The 19859-nt window shown below is 34.0% G+C and overlaps 1 protein-coding gene across 22 annotated transcripts in view; it reads left to right on the top strand.

The window, feature by feature from the left end:
- Positions 1 to 19421, top strand: part of ATRX (ATRX chromatin remodeler) — a 246852-nt gene extending 227431 nt beyond the window's left edge. For 15 of the 22 annotated variants that reach the window (XM_036226911.1, XM_036226907.1, XM_036226906.1 and 12 more), the window contains 5 exons: positions 11369 to 11518; positions 12373 to 12498; positions 13246 to 13341; positions 13819 to 13947; positions 15703 to 19421. In XM_036226911.1, the coding sequence (XP_036082804.1) occupies positions 11369 to 11518; positions 12373 to 12498; positions 13246 to 13341; positions 13819 to 13947; positions 15703 to 15981 (780 nt within the window). In that variant the 3' untranslated portion in view covers positions 15982 to 19421. The remainder of the gene's footprint in view (positions 1 to 11368; positions 11519 to 12372; positions 12499 to 13245; positions 13342 to 13818; positions 13948 to 15702) is intronic. The other 7 variants (XM_036226909.1, XM_036226896.1, XM_036226913.1 and 4 more) reach the window with 3 other exon arrangements.
- The last annotated feature ends 438 nt before the right edge of the window (positions 19422 to 19859 follow it).

The raw sequence follows: 19859 nt of genomic DNA, 5'->3' as shown, positions 1-19859 counted from the left end.
CAGGTTTGTGTTTAGTAAATATTTGCTCATCGAATAAATAAATTGGGTGGTGAGAACTTCTTTAGCTTAATACACTATTACATATTATATACATCACCTCTAGATCAGCGGTCCCCAACTTTTTTGGCACCAGAAACTGGTGCTCTTATGAGAATCTAATGCCTGATCTGAGGTGAAGCTAAGGCGGTGATACTAGCACTGGGAGCAGCTGTAAATACAGATGAAGCTTTGATCGATCACCTGCTGCTCACTTCCTGCTGTGCAGCCCAGTTCCTAACAGGCCACCCTACTCTAGAATATAAGCTTCCTATTAGCCTATGAGGGCAAGGATTGTGTCATTGTGTGTTCATCACTATATTCCCAGCACCTGGCATTATACCTGGCACATAGCAAGTATTCAATAAAAACGTGTCAAGTGAACAAATGAACTTTTGTTCTAAAATTGCAAGCTGACCGTTATAAGTAAATGATTGACATGCCTTTAAAATAGCATATTTCCTTGTATGTAGTCCTTAGACTAACCTGCAGCTTGATAAAAAATCCAGATTCCTGCCTTCGTCCAAGACTGAATCAATTTCTTGGGGAGGGAGAGGCTGAAAATCTTTTTAACAAAGTCCACCACTGTTGTGGGTAGCATGGTTTGCCTCTATAATCATCAGCTAAAACTTTGAATTAAGAATAATAATGAACAGTAACTAACATTTATTGAGTGCTTTTTATGCTAGGCACTCTACTAAGGGCTTTACCAGCATTCAATCATTTAATCCTTATAGCCACCTTTCAAAGCTGATGCAGTTTATTTCTGTTTTATAGATTATGAAATTATGACATAGAGAAGTGGTGGTGCCTACATTTAATCTCGGTGCCATGACTCCAGAGCCCAAACTCTTTAACCACTACACTATTGTACAGACATTAATATGTTATATGAATAAACTTATGGAAGAAGTAAATTAAGGCACTCTCCTTTGATACGGCTTCATACTTTTTTTTTATTTCCAACCCTTTTTTTCATTGAGATATAGTGATGTATAACATTATATTAGTTTCAGGTGTACAACATACTGATTCTATATATGTATACATTATGAAATGATCACCACAATAATCTAGTTAACATCCATCACCACACATAGTTACAGAATTTTTTCTTGTGATGAGAACTTTTAAGGTCTATTCTCTTAGCAACTTTCAAATTTACAGTACAGTATTATTAACTATAGTCACTATGCTGTACATTACATCACCGGAACTTATAACTGGAAGTTTATACTCTTTGACAAATATCTCCCCATTTCACACATAAACTACCAGCTCTTGTAAGCACCACTCTACTCTGTTTCTATTAAATTCAGCTTTTTTAGATTCCATATATAAGTGAGATCATCTGGTATTTATCATTTTCAGTCTGATTTACTTCACTTAGCATAATGCCCTCAAGATCCATTCATGTTGGCTGAATAATGTGTGTGTGTGTGTGTGTGTGTGTGTGTGTGTGTGTGTGTGTGTGTTCGTTCATCCATCTGTCAGTGGACACTTAGGTTATTTCTATGTCTTGGCTATTATAAATAATTTTAAAAAATGAACATGGGGTACAGATATCTTTTCAAATTAGTGGTTTTGTTTCCTTTGGATAAATACCCAGAAGTGGAATTCTTGGGTCATATATTAGACTTATTTTTAATATTGTTGAGAAAACTCCATATTATTTTCCATAGTGGCTGCACCGGTTTACATTCCAATTAACTGTACACAAGGTTCCCTTTCCTCCACATCCTCACACTTTCTTAATACTATGGGTTTATGGAAAGGCATTTTCAGTGTTATCAAGGTATGTAATATTGGAGAGTATAGATTTTATCCTTTAATTACTGCAAAATCCTAGAGTGGCAAAGCCAATCCCAGTCCTCTTTAATTATTTTCGATGCTGAACTTATTGATTTTCAGCCCTGAGTCAGTATAGCATAAGGGTTAAAAGCAGGAGCCCTTGGGCAAGACAGACTGGGTTTGAATCTTGACCTTAGTCAAGTTATTTGACTTCCCTGTGCCTCAGTTTCTTGTTATATAATTCTGAGAAATTTATGTCTATTATTTTTCAAAAATCCCATCCTCTTTATTTTCATCTCCTTTTGAGACTTATTACTACATGCTTGCCCTTCTGTTTTAGCTTCCATATCTTTTAGCTTCTCTTTTGCATTTCCTATTTCTTTATCCTTCTCTGCTGTCTTCTGGAAGAGTGCCTTAGTCTGATCTCCTGACTCCTTTAAGTTATTCTTCAGCTGTACCTCTCCTGCTATTTATACTATCCATTGAGTTATTTATTTCAGTGGTTATCCTTAATATTTATTTTTGATTCTTTTTAGATAATTTGTGTTTTAATTTCACATTACTAATATCTTCCCTTGTTTCCTTAGGTAAACTTGTCATGCTTATTTTGATTTTTTGGTACATCTTTTTCAATAACTCTGCTTCAAATTGCATATGGTACCAGTTTATTGTCACCCCAAGGAGGTCATGTGTGTGTGTGTGTCTATAAGTTCCTAGAATTCATGTTTCCTTTTCCCTTCTGTAGTCTCTGCAGGTTAATTGTGGGAGAGGGAGCCAGCCCATGCTGATTCAGGGTCTTGTAAATCTTATCAGTATATGGGGATAATAATAGTGTGTACTACATAGATTTATTATAAAAGTTCAGTTAGATATTTCATGTGAAGTTCTTGAACAGTGTTAACGTGCAGTTATGCATTCAATTTAGCTTTAAAAAGTCTGTGGAGAGGTGACTTGGATTCAGATCTCAGCTTTAGAAAACTGTTTTTGATAGTTTAAAACAGGGGTCCCCAACCCCTGGGCCACAGACCAATACCAGTCTGTGGCCTGTTAAGAACCAGGCCACACAGCAGGAGGTGAGCGGTGGGAAAGCGAGCAAAGCTTCATATGTATTTGCAGCTGTTTCCCAGCACTAGCATCACCACCTCAGCTCCACCTCAGTTCATGAGGCAGTAGATTTTCATAGGAGCACAGGTCCCTGGTGCCAGAAAGGTTGGGGACTGCTGTGTTAAGATATAGAGCTAACTAGGGGTAAAGTTACTGACCAGTCTTTTAGACTTTGGGCTGTCCCAAAATTCTGCCACATAGTCTAATGTTGTTTCTTATTGCAAAGAAAGTAGAGGGGGAAATGGTTAACTAATTTTTTTCCTATTGTGAAAATTTTCAAACAAGGAAAATAGAGTAGATATTTTTTTGCCCATCTCCTAGATTTAGTAAATGTTAATATTTTGCCACATTTGCCTCCTTTGTTTTTATGAAATATTTTAAGTTATAAGATTATATTTTACTTGTAAATATTTCGGTATAAATCTGAAATATAAAGACATTTTTTTAAAGACAATAATAGCTGCATTTATTTGACACTTACTGTGTATAGGGTACCTTATAGAGAGGAAACTGAAGCAGTGAGCTTAAGTAACCTGACCAGACACACAGTTACTAATATACTACTGGGACTCCAACTCAGTCCATGCTCTAACAGGCCCTGTGCTGACCTCAACTATAGTTCCAGTCAATTTGTAACTGTTGAGTGGTGTGTCTTCCATCAGACAGGAAGCCCCTCTGAAGCAGAACCATAACTGATTTAATCTCTTTTCCTTTCACTCTCAGTAGATGTTGGAGATGTTGTTGAAGCTCCTTCATTCTCTGTTCTTCTCCCTCTTAATACTCTCCTTGAGTGAGCTCATCTGTGCTTTCGGCTTCAATTCCTACCTCCTGTAGGAAGACTTCTACAGAAGACATTATGGCCGACAGTCTAACCTCTATTCCACCCCAGATGATTAGTCTTGAGTCTATGATACTAATTTCATCTTTCTTACCAGTAATTGGTTTAGGAATGAGGATATGCTCTGGTCCTGCTCATTGAGACTAAGGGGACATTTGCTAGGGAGCTGCTGGGAAAAGTTTCCTTTCTCCTAGAAGAGAATCTTTGGAAATGACAGTGTCTTTTCTTCCTGGAAATATTGTCAATTTTGGATGCATCCTGGAACTACTGCAGCTTTTGTGCTAATAGCTAAGGATGGAGCCAGCAGCAAGGATGGCAGAGTGGATAACTGGAAGGAGTCTTTGTCTTTGTCAGCACTCAGTCTGTTGACCCTAGAGGATGCCTTAATGCTGCTAAACTTTCTCATATAGGGAAATTAAATGTTGTCACTGCTGAAGCTATTGAGAGTAGGTTTTCTAATATTTGTAGTTGAAAGCATCATTACTGATACAACCAGGGCAGCATGATGACTTTTGTGGGCCCCGTTCTACAAAACAATTTCTTCTTAAGTCATATTTTATAATCATATTGACATAAAGATGAATATTAATATTGTATTAAATTATCTTTGATAGACATTTCTTATATAACCACAATACCATAAACTTAATAATGTCTTAATTCCCTAACATCATCTAATGCTACAGTCATATTCAAATTATACCAGTTGTCTGCAAAATGTTTTTTATAGTTGCTTTGTTCATATCAGGATCCACTCAAGGTACACAAACTGCATTTGGTTGTTGTGTCTCTTTGTTAAGTTCCTTTTAATTTAGTGGGTCACTTCCCCTCCCTTTGCTCTTGATTTATTTATTTTTTGAGGGTGTGTTTGAACTTCTATCTCTTATGTAGTCTGTACACTGGAAATTAGGTTCAATGGCTTAATTAGATTCATGGCAAATATTTCTGGCAAGAATATTTTATAGATGATGTGTAAAAAGAGATTCATATTTAAAAAGACAGGATAAGGCAAGATATGAGGATAAAGGAGTCATACATATTGAGTTCTTGTTCCTTGAAACATTATCTCATTTAATCCTTACAGTAACCCTGTGAGTTACAGGTGGTATTGTCCCTTTAAAGCAAGGGAATTGGTTCTGGGAGATCACCCAACTACTAAGCAAAATCGAATTTAAAAAGAGAAGGAAAAAGTCAAACAAGGCATTTGTCTTTACATAAACATAAAAAAAATTACTAACAGATCACTCACTCTCTTTGCCTCAGTCTCTGTTAAAATAAAAGCAGCAAATTGACTTGACCCTCACATAAATAAGTTGCTCAAGCTTATCATACTTTCATGTTAGGTAATGAGTGTTATCCTTTAAGCATCAGCTAAAAATGTTTAACATATATACATTCACAGGACAGGTAATAACCTATTGATGTCCTTCTGTAACTATGATGGCCATATATCTAAGATTTTCTAGGACAATTCTGATATCAAATAATTTATCCTTTCAAATATTTCCTGAATTTTTCATTAGAAAAATTTAGTTAAGGTGTAAAACCTCTCTCTCTGTAGGGTCTGCTTTAGACCTTTGGAAAAGGTGTTGGAAGTAAGATAAGTGGTAAATAAACACCAGTAGTGTTCTCACAGCTGACCAAGAGAAGAAAGCATTTTGGTAAGAGAGTGATTAAATTCTTTCAGGTCTTACTGGTGGATGGATAGGGTCAGGTCTGAGAATTGACTGTTAGATTTAGCACTGCAAAGATCATTGGTAAACCAGGCAATGTGCTAAGCACTTCATGTGTAGTATTTAATCTCCGCAGTAATCCTGTGAAGTAGATACTTACTAGGCCCATTTTATAGACCAGGAGATTGAGATTCAGAGAATTATATATATTTATAACCGTGTAAATTGGGAGGCTTTATGTATACTGGTTATTTTTTTTTAATTCTGCCATTAAACTTTCCTCTGAAATTCAGAAGGCTGTCATAGGTCTTCTTTTTACCAAATCAGTTGATTCTAGCAAAATTATATTGGTATTTACATTTAAAGCAATCTGGTCATGAAATTGTTATAGAGAGAACCCTGGGAAGCGAGACTATATGTTCTTTCAATATTTCCCCATATTTGGAAAGTTCAGAAGGACATAACTAACATGTTGGAATGATCAGTGATCCTGAATATTAGGTACTTGAGTATCACAGTATCTGTATATTAATGTCCTACAGTATATTACCAGATTGGTTTGGTTGGCTGACTCAGATATTTCTTATAACATTTCCAGGAGTAGGAATAGTGGAAAATTGAAGCTGTGACACTTTTAGGGAATTTAAGTGGGTGAATGCCTCACTTCTGTCTCTTTAATACTGATGTTTCCATAACCAAGCCTTTTACATCAAATTTAATAGTTTAGGCCCTTAAAGGAGTATAAATTGTGAGAAAGATTTGATCAATTAAGAATCACTAGATGACCTTATATATACATTTTTTTATCATTTTACCTTTTATCTCTTAGTGTTTTCTTTCTTTAAGATATAACTTGAACTGCTAAATAGCTACTTTCATTCCTATTTTGTATGTCTTTTATTTCCTTTTTATAGCGTACTTATAGATGAGTTAGAGGATGTAACAGTGTTTTTGAAATGTAGAGATACTGTAAACTCCAGATTGTATAGCATGAGAATTGAATTCCAGTTCACGCTATACTTTAAAAGCTATAACCTTTGGAAAGTTTCTGTAGTCATATAGAAATCTAGAATGACACTCCTTACAGTGACTGGCATGTGTCATGTGTTGTAATAATTGTAATGGATAATTAATTTTTAAAGGTTAAATATTAAATGTAGTACCTAGTTCTTTAATGTTAAATTGAACACAAAACATTCTTATCAAAGGAGACTGGCTTTTATCTTCCACCAAAGTCACTTTGGCAAGCCTGCTTTTTCTTTCCTTGAAAGTGACGAGTTCTATAGTTGTCATTTTCTTATTCATATTTACAATTTGGGAATCCGGATATATTTATAAATGCTCTTCGACAAAGGTTATGTGTTCTTGACCTGAAAATCTGACATGAGGTGGTATGTGAACTTCGTTCAGTAGCTCTCTATTTACTTATCAAATATGTTGCATTTTTTTCCAGTGCATCTTGGGAAGACAGGCTTTAAATTTGAAAGTAGAAACATTTTTCACCAGCAATATATATATATTTTTTACTAAGAATCTAGATTTATTTGAGTAATCAAAGGAATTTTTTTCATAGCTTTTTGAGTGGGTCTTGTGGCACTTAAGTATTCTACTGACATTTTATTACCAGATATTATAAAACTCAAATTCAAAGTGATGGCAAGCAAAATATTTTGAAACATGGCAAACCCCTACCCTCACCCCCAGGCAAAGCCTTGATTGTTTTTTAAAAAATTTATTTTCAAGGTTGAATTTCAGAATTAATTAGATGGGAATTTTTCTCAGCTTGCCAAATACTTTAAACTTCTAAATAAATTAACTTCAGCTTTTAATTTATCATTAACTTTGTTTTATTAATTGAACTAGTCATTTTAAAAGCTTAAACTAATTTAGGTTTTTAGCTAGAATGTAGACCATGCTTCTCTCAGCTTGTAAGCTTTCTCACTTATTTAAGGAAAAATAAAGTTTAGACAAAGTAAAGGTACACATTTGGATGTAATTTAAACCTCATTTTAATGACCGTTGGCCTAGTGATTATAGATTCTGTTCCAGTATTGTTTTCAATAACAGTGTTACTATAGTAACTAATATAAATGCATGCTTCAAGGGGGAAAAAGACAAAAAACTTCTCCAATGATTGTGTTATATATTGGGATGAAATTTTTCTTTATTAACTTTTATAACTCACTCTAGGCTTTTGCAAAAGTGTTTTTCCCAAAGAAATATTCGGAGGATCCTGTTATGAATAATTTTTTGCCCTCCAATCTCATCCGTTTCTTGTATTGATAGTATGCTGCAATTAGTTTAAAAGAGAAAGATGGAGAAACAGTTTGTTTCAGAAATCCTGTATCTTCTTTCTCTTATTTATGTCTCACTCAGCACTCTGGAGGAAAGAAAGATTTCTGTTTTCCTGCTGCTGAACTATATAAATGAATCTTGTTCCTATAAAAGTCAGTTAACTTGCCTTTTTTGTTGTTGTTGTTAAAATGAAGATTGTGGTAAACATACTTGTCTAAGTCGTTGAGTATTACCAGCATATTTATTGTATGAACAAGTGGTTGAAATACATTAAAATTTATCCATTAACCTGTTTATTGCACATTTAGTATAATGAAAAACTGAAAGTGTCCTAAATATCTTAATAAACTTTTAAGAGAAAAATTAAATAGGTGATAAAGTAGATATATGTAGTACCTTGCGGCTATTAAAAATGATGTCCATGGAAAGATATTAAAGCAGAAAAGTGCTTTTCAAAACTGTATAGTAAATCCCATTTTATGTAAAAGTGTGTGTGGAAGTGTAAACGTGTGGAGGAATATACAACAGATGTTCCCAGTATTTATCTCTAGGTTTCATAATAGAATATTAGCATTGTTTCCACTAACGTTGTTTTTTTTTTTTAATTTATTTCAAAAGAAGGGAGTGTCCTAGCCAGTAGAATTAATATGAATGGTTTTGGGATTTGATATTAGGAGGGAGGTAATGTTTAGGAAAAGGGTCCAAATCTTTTTAGTGATACAAAACGAAGTCACATACACTTTAACTTGTTGCTATTTTAGTTGACTGTGGGTCAAAAGGAAAGATCGTGCATGGGCAGAAGCGGAACCTCTACTACAATCTAACTTTAATTAGGTAATCATGTTTGACTAGGATAGATCTAAAATCTGGAATTGGTGGGGAGAAGAAATGGGATTTCCGAAAATGACTGTCTCTTGAAGATGAAATGGTAATATAGTTCATGTCAGATTTAGGCTAAGCATAAACTGGCCTTTCACAAGTTTGTTTCTGTTTTATATTTCTATTAAAAATTAACATATGCTTGTTTAAAAAATAACTTCAAAAATTACAAAAGTGTTAAAAGTTAAAAAAAATAGATTTACTTAGGTTTCTTCCTCCCTCAGAATCCTTCAGGGCATTATTTTATTTAAGAGCACAGATCTGGGAAATGGAAGAACTATGCCTCAAAAAAAAAGTCATTCTTCATAGTGTGATAGAATGATAGGAGTCAGGAAACTTAGCTTCTAGTCCCAGCTATTCCTTAGCTGTATGATTGGAAAAAAGTTACTTTGCCTCTTTGGACATCAGTTTTTACCAGTTCCCAAATCGTACGGTTGGACTTAGAAATTATAGGATGTTAAGAACTGACTTGATAAAACTCCCTAATATCTCAGACATTTTTAGAAGGGTAGATATGAGTGTGCATGTGTGTGTATGTATATTGCATACATGCACTTCTGGAAAGGTCTCTCAAACCATAGAAAAGTAATGTATGAATCATGGGATTTATAATTGAGAAATAAACATTACACTTAGTTGACATACTGTTTATTTCCAAAGAATTGAGTGTTTATTTATTTCTGCTATTCTCAGTCGTCCTATTATACATGTGAGCAGAGAGCATTTCAACTATATTTACTGAGAGTTTTAGCTAAGCTATTATCCAGTGTTACAGATCGAATCAGTAGCATAGGTGAAAATAAATTCATTTCCTAGCACACAGTTCTCTTAGCATTTCCCTTAAGTTATTTTCTTAGAGAAATGAAGTGATTTTTGACTATGGTTAAGAACATCACTTTTTGCCAGACAGAAGTAAAATTAGAGACTACCCATAGAACATTTCTACCTTGTAATTTATTTGGTATTTTGTACAATAGCTGGCTTTTCTAACTGTATTTGGCATGGTCACTTGCTAAGAATATTAGTCAATGTTACCTAGTTTTATTATATACCTCTCTTGAATTATGCTTCAGGGGTGAGCATGGGAGACACATATCTTAAAAATCATTATTTTTAAGAGAATTTAATTCAGAGATTCAGAGTTGTGTATCTCCCATCTGCTTTATCAAAAACTCTGAACTCTGGAGTTCTATCTAGTGATGATAAACCTGTTTTATATGGCATAGGCCAGAGGAATCAGCTTCGATGGCATATTTCTACACTGGTATAGGAGAGAAATGTTTAGTTGACATTTTGAAAGAACTAAACCTGTTAGCATCTATGTATTCCACCAGTAGACTTTATCTTAAGCCCTCTCATTTGTATAGTCTTTTAATGTTTTCTGTTTTCAATAAAAGAAATAGCACATGCCTGTCAAAATGAATTATAAAATCTCAGTTAATAGCAGTGTCCATTAAGAAAATCAGTTCATTTTCTTTCATGAAATTATGAAGTAATTATTTCAGGTTTTATTGAGGTAGCAAGATAAGAGTCGTTTATATGATATCAAATATCAGAATATTTGGAATTAGTGTCAGCATTTACTGTTGTACAGAAAAATACTTTGATTTGTGTTTTATCTTGAGTTATTTAACAGACGTTTGAGTTCACACCATGTGTAGGACCCTATACTCTAGATACATTTGAAGATGTAAAGATAAAATTCTTTACAGCCGTGGGTTTTGTCTATCCTAAAGCTTATGAGGGCATTAAGAATTACTAGGTACAAATTAAATTTAATGTGCTATATACCTCCCAATACCTTTCTTTGACCTGTAATTATATTCCTTCACCAAATTCACACTCAGTTTAGAAAGCATGTTCTAAAGGAACTTGCTGTTAGAAGCTATGGAAAACCTTTTTGTGGGGTGAATTAATTTGCCTTTTATATATTCAGGTTTTCATCTGTGATTTCTTAATGACTTATGAATATTTTAATTTTGTATTAGCAAGTAATCTATCTGTAGTTCACTTTAACCCCCTCCCTCCAATCTCTCTTTCTGTATCTCTCATAATTACACAAAGCAGAAGTTTGGGGTTATTAGTGAGTATATAAATGATCCCAATTTTTAAGCTTTTAATTTTTTGACTTTAAAAAACTGACTTAAGACACCATGACTTTGAAAAAAAGATACTATGATAATAAATTAAAAAACAATGTATATCAGTTTAAGTTTGACCCATGGACCCTTACAGCGTAATTTATATTTGTCTTTCCTACAATTGAAATACAAAGATTGTATGTGCCAGTTAAACTCTCTTGTAGCTGTTTAATTTAGATTTGGTTTTTGTTAATAATAGCGGTTGGTAGCTAAAGTGATTGTGAAAATGAAGTTGTTAAATATGTATAAACAGGAGTAGCCATGATTTTTAGCACAAGCATCCAATGTAATTTCTGATTTAAGCAGACTTATCAACTTAGAACAAAGCATTAAACAAAATATGTATAAAAAGAATTAGAAAAATGTTGGAGGAAGAAAACCTTGAAAGTTGAAAATTAATCATTAAAATATTGAATTCCCAAAATATACTATGTAAACATGAAGTGGTATGGAAGAGGCTGGTGTTGCATGTATACTGACTGTTTTCTAAGTAATTTATCATATATATCAGAAATATGTGTAATAGCCAGTTTCTAGTTTCTAGTCAAACAGTAGACCAAATGTAATCCAGAGGGAGAAGATAATTCTGTTATTTCAACCCTTCTGAACAGGACACCATACTTGCAGAACTTCTTCAAATACATAAAGAGCACATTGTTGGATATCATGAACATGATTCTCTTTTGGACCACAAAGAAGAAGAAGAGTTGACTGAAGAAGAAAGAAAAGCAGCTTGGGCTGAGTATGAGGCAGAGAAGAAGGTAGTTCATTTGAAATGCTTTTTGGTTTTTGTTTTTATGTTACTCATTTGAAAGAACAGTGAGGAAGAAAAGGGTCACATTTGGAACAGGTGAGTCTTTAGGAACAGAGTCCCCAAATATGAGAGTCTGTTTACAGGCTTTGGCTACCTTTGGTGGTAGAGTGGAAGGAGAGGAGAAAAGAAACTATTTCCCACTTAAAGAGTGGCAACCCCATTTCTGCTTAGCACTTACTGAATTGAGAGATTAGCGGGAAGGTATATATTTAGCATCACATAACTCACATCAACACCCTCACTGTAGTAACAGACATACAGGACCTTAGAGTTCTGGAGGTAGGAGTAAGTGTCGTTTTAGTATGTTTACTATGAAATCTAAATTTTGACTGATATGTATCACAACACAAAAATATTCTATTATTGGATATTAATATCAGTCTCCAGCAGCAAGTTTATTTAAAATAGTTCTTCTACATCTATTTTAAACACCAACTCACTTGAAAAAAAAAATGTGCCTGAGCATGGGAAACTTTATCCTAATACCTGAATCCTTTTTAAACTCCCAACTCATTGTACCAAATTTCTTTAACATTAAAGTGATCTTAGGAATCTCAGAATTCTCTGAGTTGCCCTGTTCTGTGGGAATTATCAGAAAAAGAGTCTGTACACCTTTAGGGGTTAAAGCTTTCCAAGTAATAAGATCTTGGTTTCGGGTGAAAAAGGTGTTTTGTTTGTGTGAGGAAGAGTGTTAATAATTTCTTAGATATGAGAATGTGGATTCTTTTTTAAACCAGTAGGTGATGTAGAATTTCAAGTTTTAAATTACAGTGTGGAAAGTGCATAATTTTTTGTCTTTAGGGACTGACCATGCGTTTCAACATACCAACTGGGACCAATTTACCCCCTGTCAGTTTCAACTCTCAAACTCCTTATATTCCGTTCAATTTGGGAGCCCTGTCAGCAATGAGTAATCAACAGCTGGAGGTAAGTTGTGAAGTACAGAAGTAGTTTAACCTGCATGAAAGGCAATTTCAAGTGCCATGTTTGTTGTTGAGGGTTCCCTATGTAAGAATATCACATTCTCTAAACAATTACCTCTGCATAGACTAAGACTTTTTTTTTTTATTTGTTGACCTTTTTTGAACCAGCATAGTGTAGTAAAAATGTGGTTTGTTCAGAGCATAAGGGAATCAGCTCTTGAATTAATGTAGTTTGAATTATTTTAATTAAGGAACAATAGGGTAGCTGGCTGGCTAGGGAAATAGCACTTTCTTCAGTTATAAAATATTTTGAATAAACAAGTTATTTGCTTAATGTTTGAAAGTAGGATAAATACACACATTGATTTACATTCCAATGCCTTGTAGATGCAGCATTAACCATATGATAATTCCTAGTATTATGAAATAAGTGCTTTAAAACTCTTAAGTGAATCAATTTTGAATTAAATAAGAGATTGGGTTTTATTATACCAATAATTTAGTAACCTAATTGAATCCGTGGTTTCCTTTTTTAAATGTGCTTATGGAGTCATTTAAATTATTGAATTATTGGTGCAATAAAACTCAACCTTTTATCTTTTTAACAAGACCCTCACTGATGAGTTCTATTTCACTGTATTGATGCTGAAGTTTGCTGTTCTTTTCAATTAAAGAGTTTTAAAACCAAGCGCCATACATTGGCAAGAGGGAAGGGTTCCTGAACTTTAGAACTATGCTGTCTTTTTTCTAGGATCTCATTAATCAAGGAAGAGAAAAAGTTGTGGAAGCAACAAACAGTGTGACAGCAGTGAGGATTCAGCCTCTTGAAGATATAATTTCAGCTGTAGTAAGTTAATTGGCAGTTTTGTGTTCTTCTTACCATTTGTTTTAATTTTTAATTGTTTGCTTCTGTTGGGGAAAGAACATAATTCTTATAACTTAATTTGTAATAATAAAATACTAGTAAACTGGACAGTAGTCCCAAGCATAATTCAACAGTTTTACCTAGATGTTGACACAAAAGGGAAATGAGTGAAATCTAAGAACTGGGGAAAATCAATTATAGAAATGTGTGCAGCTTATATAAACACATTTTAATTACCAGCTGCACAAATTAAATCCAAATATTTTCATTCCTGAGACAGACAACCTTTGTACAACAGTTAACAACTTAGTACCTTGCTTTTACATCATTGTTTTCTTTTAAAAAGAATAAAGGAAAAGAGAGAAAAACATTTTTAAAATCCTGAATAGCTTCAAATACTTTAAATATTTTTCCTCAATTCTACTGCAAAACGAAGTAAATAGAAACTTTTTCTTTTAGTGGAAGGAAAACATGAATCTCTCAGAGGCCCAAGTACAGGCATTAGCATTAAGTAGACAAGCCAGCCAGGAGCTTGATGTTAAACGAAGAGAAGCAATTTACAATGACGTTTTGACAAAACAACAGATGGTAAGAATTCTATCTCAGTTGTGTTTAATTTTCTTGAATTTATCTTTTTAATTTTTTTTTTTACATGGATAACTTTTTCTATTTCTACTTTGTACACTTAAATATTACCATTAAACATGTTAGTTGAAATGGAGATGGACCAATGATTTTAAAAATGTTTAAGAGAATTTAGGGGATTGTAAAATTCTAGCCATTTAATGACTTAATTAGTGACAGATATAGAAACTTGCATTTGGGAGGAGAAAATTATTCCAGAGTAAACCGAAGCCCTTGATTCCTGACAATAGCCCCCTGGCTTTCAATGCCAAAACCAATTGTGCAAAATCCATCAGGAGAAAAAGTAGGAACAAGATGAAGTGATTGTCATGTGCCAATCTTGATGGCAGCGAGCCCATGATAGGGGAGCAGGAATAATGGAAACTAGACACCAGGCTGGAGGCTGCAGTCACGTGCTCCAGCACCCAGAGCGAAACAGCAGCCTGGGGAAGTCAGACATTTAGCGTGATCGAAAGTCCATTTTTTCTTAACAGTTCCTAGGACACCTTTCTCAGTGTTGAATTTATAATAATGGGTTTGTGTGATGTCTATCAATAACCATCCTTCACATGGATGGATGGATGGTCATTGGTTATTTCTGCAAGAAATTTTTGTCAAAAAAAAAACCTAGTAAAGTCATGTAAAGATAATAGCTTTTGTTACAAAGGAATAACATCTTCATCTTCCCAAATGGGTTCCCTTGAATTTTATATAAGATCTCTTTCATATCATTTTATTTTTTATATATCCTGGACATCTAAAAAGAAATTTCTGCTAGACTTTTTGCTACACTTACCATTTTTAAACAAATTCCCCAAATAAGTATACTTTTTAATATAGTTATTTTGAGAGTAAAGAGTGGAACTATAGAGAATATATGACAAAGGTTCCTACTAAATTATATTATTCTTTTTTTTTGAATTTTCCAATTACAGTTGACATTCAGTATTTTATATTAGTTTCAGGTGTACAGCATAGTGGTTAGACATTTATATAATTTACAAAGTGGTCCCCCCCAATTAGTACCCACCTGGCGCCATACATAATTACATTATTGGCCTAAATTATGTTATTTTCAAAAGGCTAGACTATTTTATCACAACAAAAGCAAAATACATATATATGGCTAGCATACGCCAAGATCCTTTATCATTTTTCCCAGCAGTCATTTGCCAGCCATCTACTTGCACTGGGAAATTTCAACTCTTGACTCTAGGGAATCAATTTCTGTGGTATGAATTTTACTTAGAAAGCACTGTAGAATTATATGGTTTTAAATTAGGAAATTTGAGACATCAAATAGGAATTATTCCTACTGCAAATGCTTTTTCCCTTTGGTGTTTGCCACTAAAAATGTTTATTTGTCCATCATCATGTGAAATATTCAGAAGAATGACAAAGAAAGGAGACTTGATAAAAAGTGCTGTAACTAATACTTGAGAAATCACAGCGTAGGACAGGTTACTATGGCAACTAACCTAAATGCTGCTTGCAATACAATAGTCAAGTCATTGAGAGAATTTAGCCCTAAATGGTGTTACTAACTGGTTTCTACAGTAATGGTCCTGTGAATGCCATCAAATTAGTAATGGTGATAACAATAATGTGTTTTCCTTTTGGTATGGTACCCCCTTAACAAATTGATTTTAACTCAAAACTTGATACTTGCCTCTTTGAGATAGGTCATGCACTAGTAACAGCTCCCTTTTCTCTCTTTAGTTAATCAGCTGTGTTCAGCGAATACTTATGAACCGAAGGCTTCAGCAGCAGTACAATCAGCAGCAACAGCAACAAATGACTTATCAACAAGCAACATTAGGTCACCTCATGATGCCAAAGCCTCCAAATTTAATCATGAATCCTTCTAACTACCAGCAGATTGATATGAGAGGAATGTATCAGTCAGTGGCTGGTGGTATGCAGCCACCACCACTACAGCGTGCACCACCCCCAATGAGAAGCAAAAATCCAGGACCTTCTCAAGGGAAATCAATGTGATTTTGCACTAAAAGATTAAAAGATTGTTAAAATCATAGAAAGATCTTTTATTTTTTTAGGAATCAATGACTTAACAGAACTCAACTGTATAAATAGTTTGGTCCCCTTAAATGCCAATCTTCCATATTAGTTTAAATTTTTTTTAAATAGGGCATATCATTTCTTCCTGACATTTGTCAGTGATGTTGCCTAGAATCTTCTTACACACGTTGAGTACAGAAGATATTTCAAATTGTTTTCAGTGAAAACAAGTTCTTCCGTAACAGTAACAACTCCACAGATTTCCTCTCTAAATTTTTATGCCTGCTTTTAGCAACCATAAAATTGTCATAAATTGATGAATTTAGGAAAGAACACAGGTTTATATATTAATTCTTTACATATAAAAACACACAGCTGAGTTCTTAGAGTTGATTCCTCAAATTAGGAAATACTTTTATACTTAATCCATTTCTTGATTAAAGTGATTGAAATGGTTTTAATCTTTTGACTGAAGTCTGAAACTAGGCTCCTGCTCTATCATTGCTGTGACTGAAAGTTAGAAACTAAGGGTTACCTTTGACACAGAATTGTGTGCAATATTCTTAAATACTACTGCTCTAAAACTTGGAGGAGTCTTACAGTTATCTTAGCATTGTCTAAACAGCCTTAAGTATAGCCTAAGAAGAAAATTCCTTCTTCTTCTTTAGTCTTTCTGCCATTTTTTATTTTCAGTTATGTGTGCTGAAATAATTACTGGTAATATTTCAGGGTTGTGGATTATCTTCCACACATGAATTTTATCTCTCCTGGCACATCTCTTAACTGCTTAGTGCCAGTGCTAGTGCTTCATCCTGTTGCTGGCAGTGGGATGTGGATGAACAAAATCAAGTTCTAGCATTTTAGGAGGTTAAGGATGATGTTGTGGTTGTTAGGTTCATACCCTGTTTTATAAAAAACATCAAAATGGCAGAACCATTGCCGACTTTAAGTTCACATGAGGAATGTACTTTAACAATTCCCAGTACTGTCAGTACTGTGAATTAATTCCTCTTAAAGATGAGGATAACTGGCTTCTGTGCTCTTCATCATCATATTCTTTTCCCCTAACTTCCTTATGTTTTCTTAAATTACATTTCAAAGTTCACTTTTTTTTTTTTTTTAGTTTAGGTCTGTGAGGTGATTTTCTGATCAGAATTAATTAATCTAATACCCTTTTGTGAAGTTTTACTAGAAAATCATTACATTGTTGTTTTCCTTAATCTAGGCCTGTAAAAATGACCTATAAGTTTATTCATGTACAATTTGGTTGTTTGAGTTTCTTAAAGAAAAAGATTGTTTGACTATGGGAGTCAACATGGGAAAGACATTTTTGAGATGATGATGTAACAGGTAGTGGAAACAGCTAAGGAATTCCAGAAAGAAGAAAGCTGGGTGGAGGATTAATTTGTTCTAGGTATCACTTGATTAGAATGAGTTTACATTAACTAAAGCTGTTTTGAGATGTTTGGATGATTAAGAGATTTCCATTTTTATCTTGAAAGAACGAGTGGTAAAACATCCAAGAGCACTAGGTTTGTGATACAGAATTTGTGATATAGATTCGGGGAATCTACCCCCACCTTCCCATGATGAATTGTCACTAACAAATTCTATATTCTTGGATATTATGCCAGCCATATAATTAAGTTTATTTAATTGGTTGGGGCAGGGGGAGATGTGTGTTTACTTTAGGAGAAAAGAAAAAGTCAAGATTTATGAGATAAATATTTGAAGACAGTATACTCTGGCCAACTGTTAATCAGTATTTCTACAAGTCCAGAATACTTTAAACCTGATTTATTAGACCTAGGAAATTTCAACATGGTCTAATTACTTGCTCAAAGACATAGATAGGAAAATTTTAGGCAACCTTCTAAACCTTTTTCACCAAGGATTAAACTACGACTTAAAGAATAATACATAGAAGGATTAATTGGAAATAAGAGAGTTTGAAATAAAACTTGGACCACTTTGCATACACTCTTCTCACTTGACATTTTAGCTACATAATATGTACTTTGAGTATAACATCAAGCTTTAACAAATATTTAAAGACAAAATCACATCATTAAGATACTAAAAGGCTCATTTTTATATTTGTTTTAGATGTTTTAAATAGTTGCAATGGCTTAAAAATGACAATTTAAAATGTTGCTTGTAATAATACAGTTTTGCCTGCTAAATTCTCCACATTTTGTAACCTGTTTTATTTCTTTGGGTGTAAAGCGTTTTTGCTTAGTATTGTGATATTGTATATGTTTTGTCCCAGTTGTATAGTAATGTTTCAGTCCATCATCCAGCTTTGGCTGCTGAAATCATACAGCTGTGAAGACTTGCCTTTGTTTCTGTTAGACTGCTTTTCAGTTCTGTATTGAGTATCTTAAGTACTGTAGAAAAGATGTCACTTCCTTTAAGGCTGTTTTGTAATATATATAAGGACTGGAATCGTGTTTTTAAAGAAAAGCATTCAAGTATGACAATACTATCTGTGTTTTCACCATTCAAAGTGCTGTTTAGTAGTTGAAACTTAAACTATTTAATGTCATTTAATAAAGTGACCAAAATGTGTTGTGCTCTTTATTGCATTTTCACAGCTTTGAAAATCTGTGCATATATTGTTTCATAGAAAATGTATAGCTTTTGATGCCCTATTTAATGGTGGTTCTTTTGCACATTTAGTTATTTAATATTGGGAGGTCAAGAAGTTTGGTTTTTTAATCTGTTATATACTAAATTCTGTAAAAGGAGATCTTTAACCTCAAAAATAATTTACATACCAGGAAGCCTATGTGTGTTTGTGTTAGTTTTGGTTGTGTTTGTGTAATCCAGCACGCACCACTTTCTGCTTCCCAACAGCTGCATCACTCATTTAAGTCAAGCACCCATCTACACTTGATGTAAAAGCTGCTTACCATCCTGAAGCCATAGCAGGTGATGGAAAACCTAATTACCTGGCCTCCAAAGAAGCTGAATATTTTGTGGTCTTACCTTAGCTATGTCCATTTGCCCTCTAGTGTCCTAAAATCAGATACATATTTCTGTGCCCAAACAAAACTTTAAAAACAGTTACTTATTTATCCCAGTAATCATTGTTTCTTTTGAGGGTGGCATGTTGTGAAGTTTATAGATACTCTAAGATAGGTCATCCCTTTACATCCTTATTTAGTCCACTAAAATTTATGTTCAGATTGTTATATTACCCACCTTATTTCACCAGACTTAGTCTCAGGTGATTTTTGGCTATCTCCAAATCTATCCTTAGAGGTGAATAATTCTTCCACCATTGAAGTATTTTCTTTCAAAACTGTAATCTGTGCCAATCCCCAAGGAGTGACCAAGTTTCAGAAATGCTTTTTGTCTGTGCAACATTTTATATATGCTGTTATATGGAGGTGAATAAAAATTAAAAATCCAAAATATATACTGTTTCCAAGCTCAATATTTGCTAGGTAACAACCAGACTGCTGGCATCACTCATGTTGGATCTAATAACAGAATGCCCCCTTCCACCCACGCCTAAGAGTTTTACTCCTCAGAATATGTATTGTCATAAAATTATTTACTGCCACCCTCTTTTTAGAATAACCTTTCTGACACCATTGTGCTGGTGTCTTGGCTGGCTCAGGGAATCACACTTCCCCTCTAGGGATCTGTCTCTGATAGTGACCACTCCACATTTTCACCAAGGATGACAGCATACAAATTGAGGCTGTTATTAGAGAAAGATAAACCTTTAATTGAAGAAAGTGAGAGAGCCTAAAATACTGCAGACCCTCTTTAATATTCAGAGCTAGCACATATTCCAAGCCATCTACCCAGCAGTACTCTTCCACATTCTATTCAGACCATTCTGCCCT

Source organism: Rousettus aegyptiacus, unplaced genomic scaffold (genome assembly GCF_014176215.1).
Source record: "Rousettus aegyptiacus isolate mRouAeg1 unplaced genomic scaffold, mRouAeg1.p scaffold_m13_p_9, whole genome shotgun sequence".
Taxonomy (NCBI): domain Eukaryota; kingdom Metazoa; phylum Chordata; class Mammalia; order Chiroptera; family Pteropodidae; genus Rousettus; species Rousettus aegyptiacus.
The sequence above is the reverse complement of the archived record's forward strand: the minus strand, read 5'-3'. Positions and strand labels throughout refer to the sequence as shown.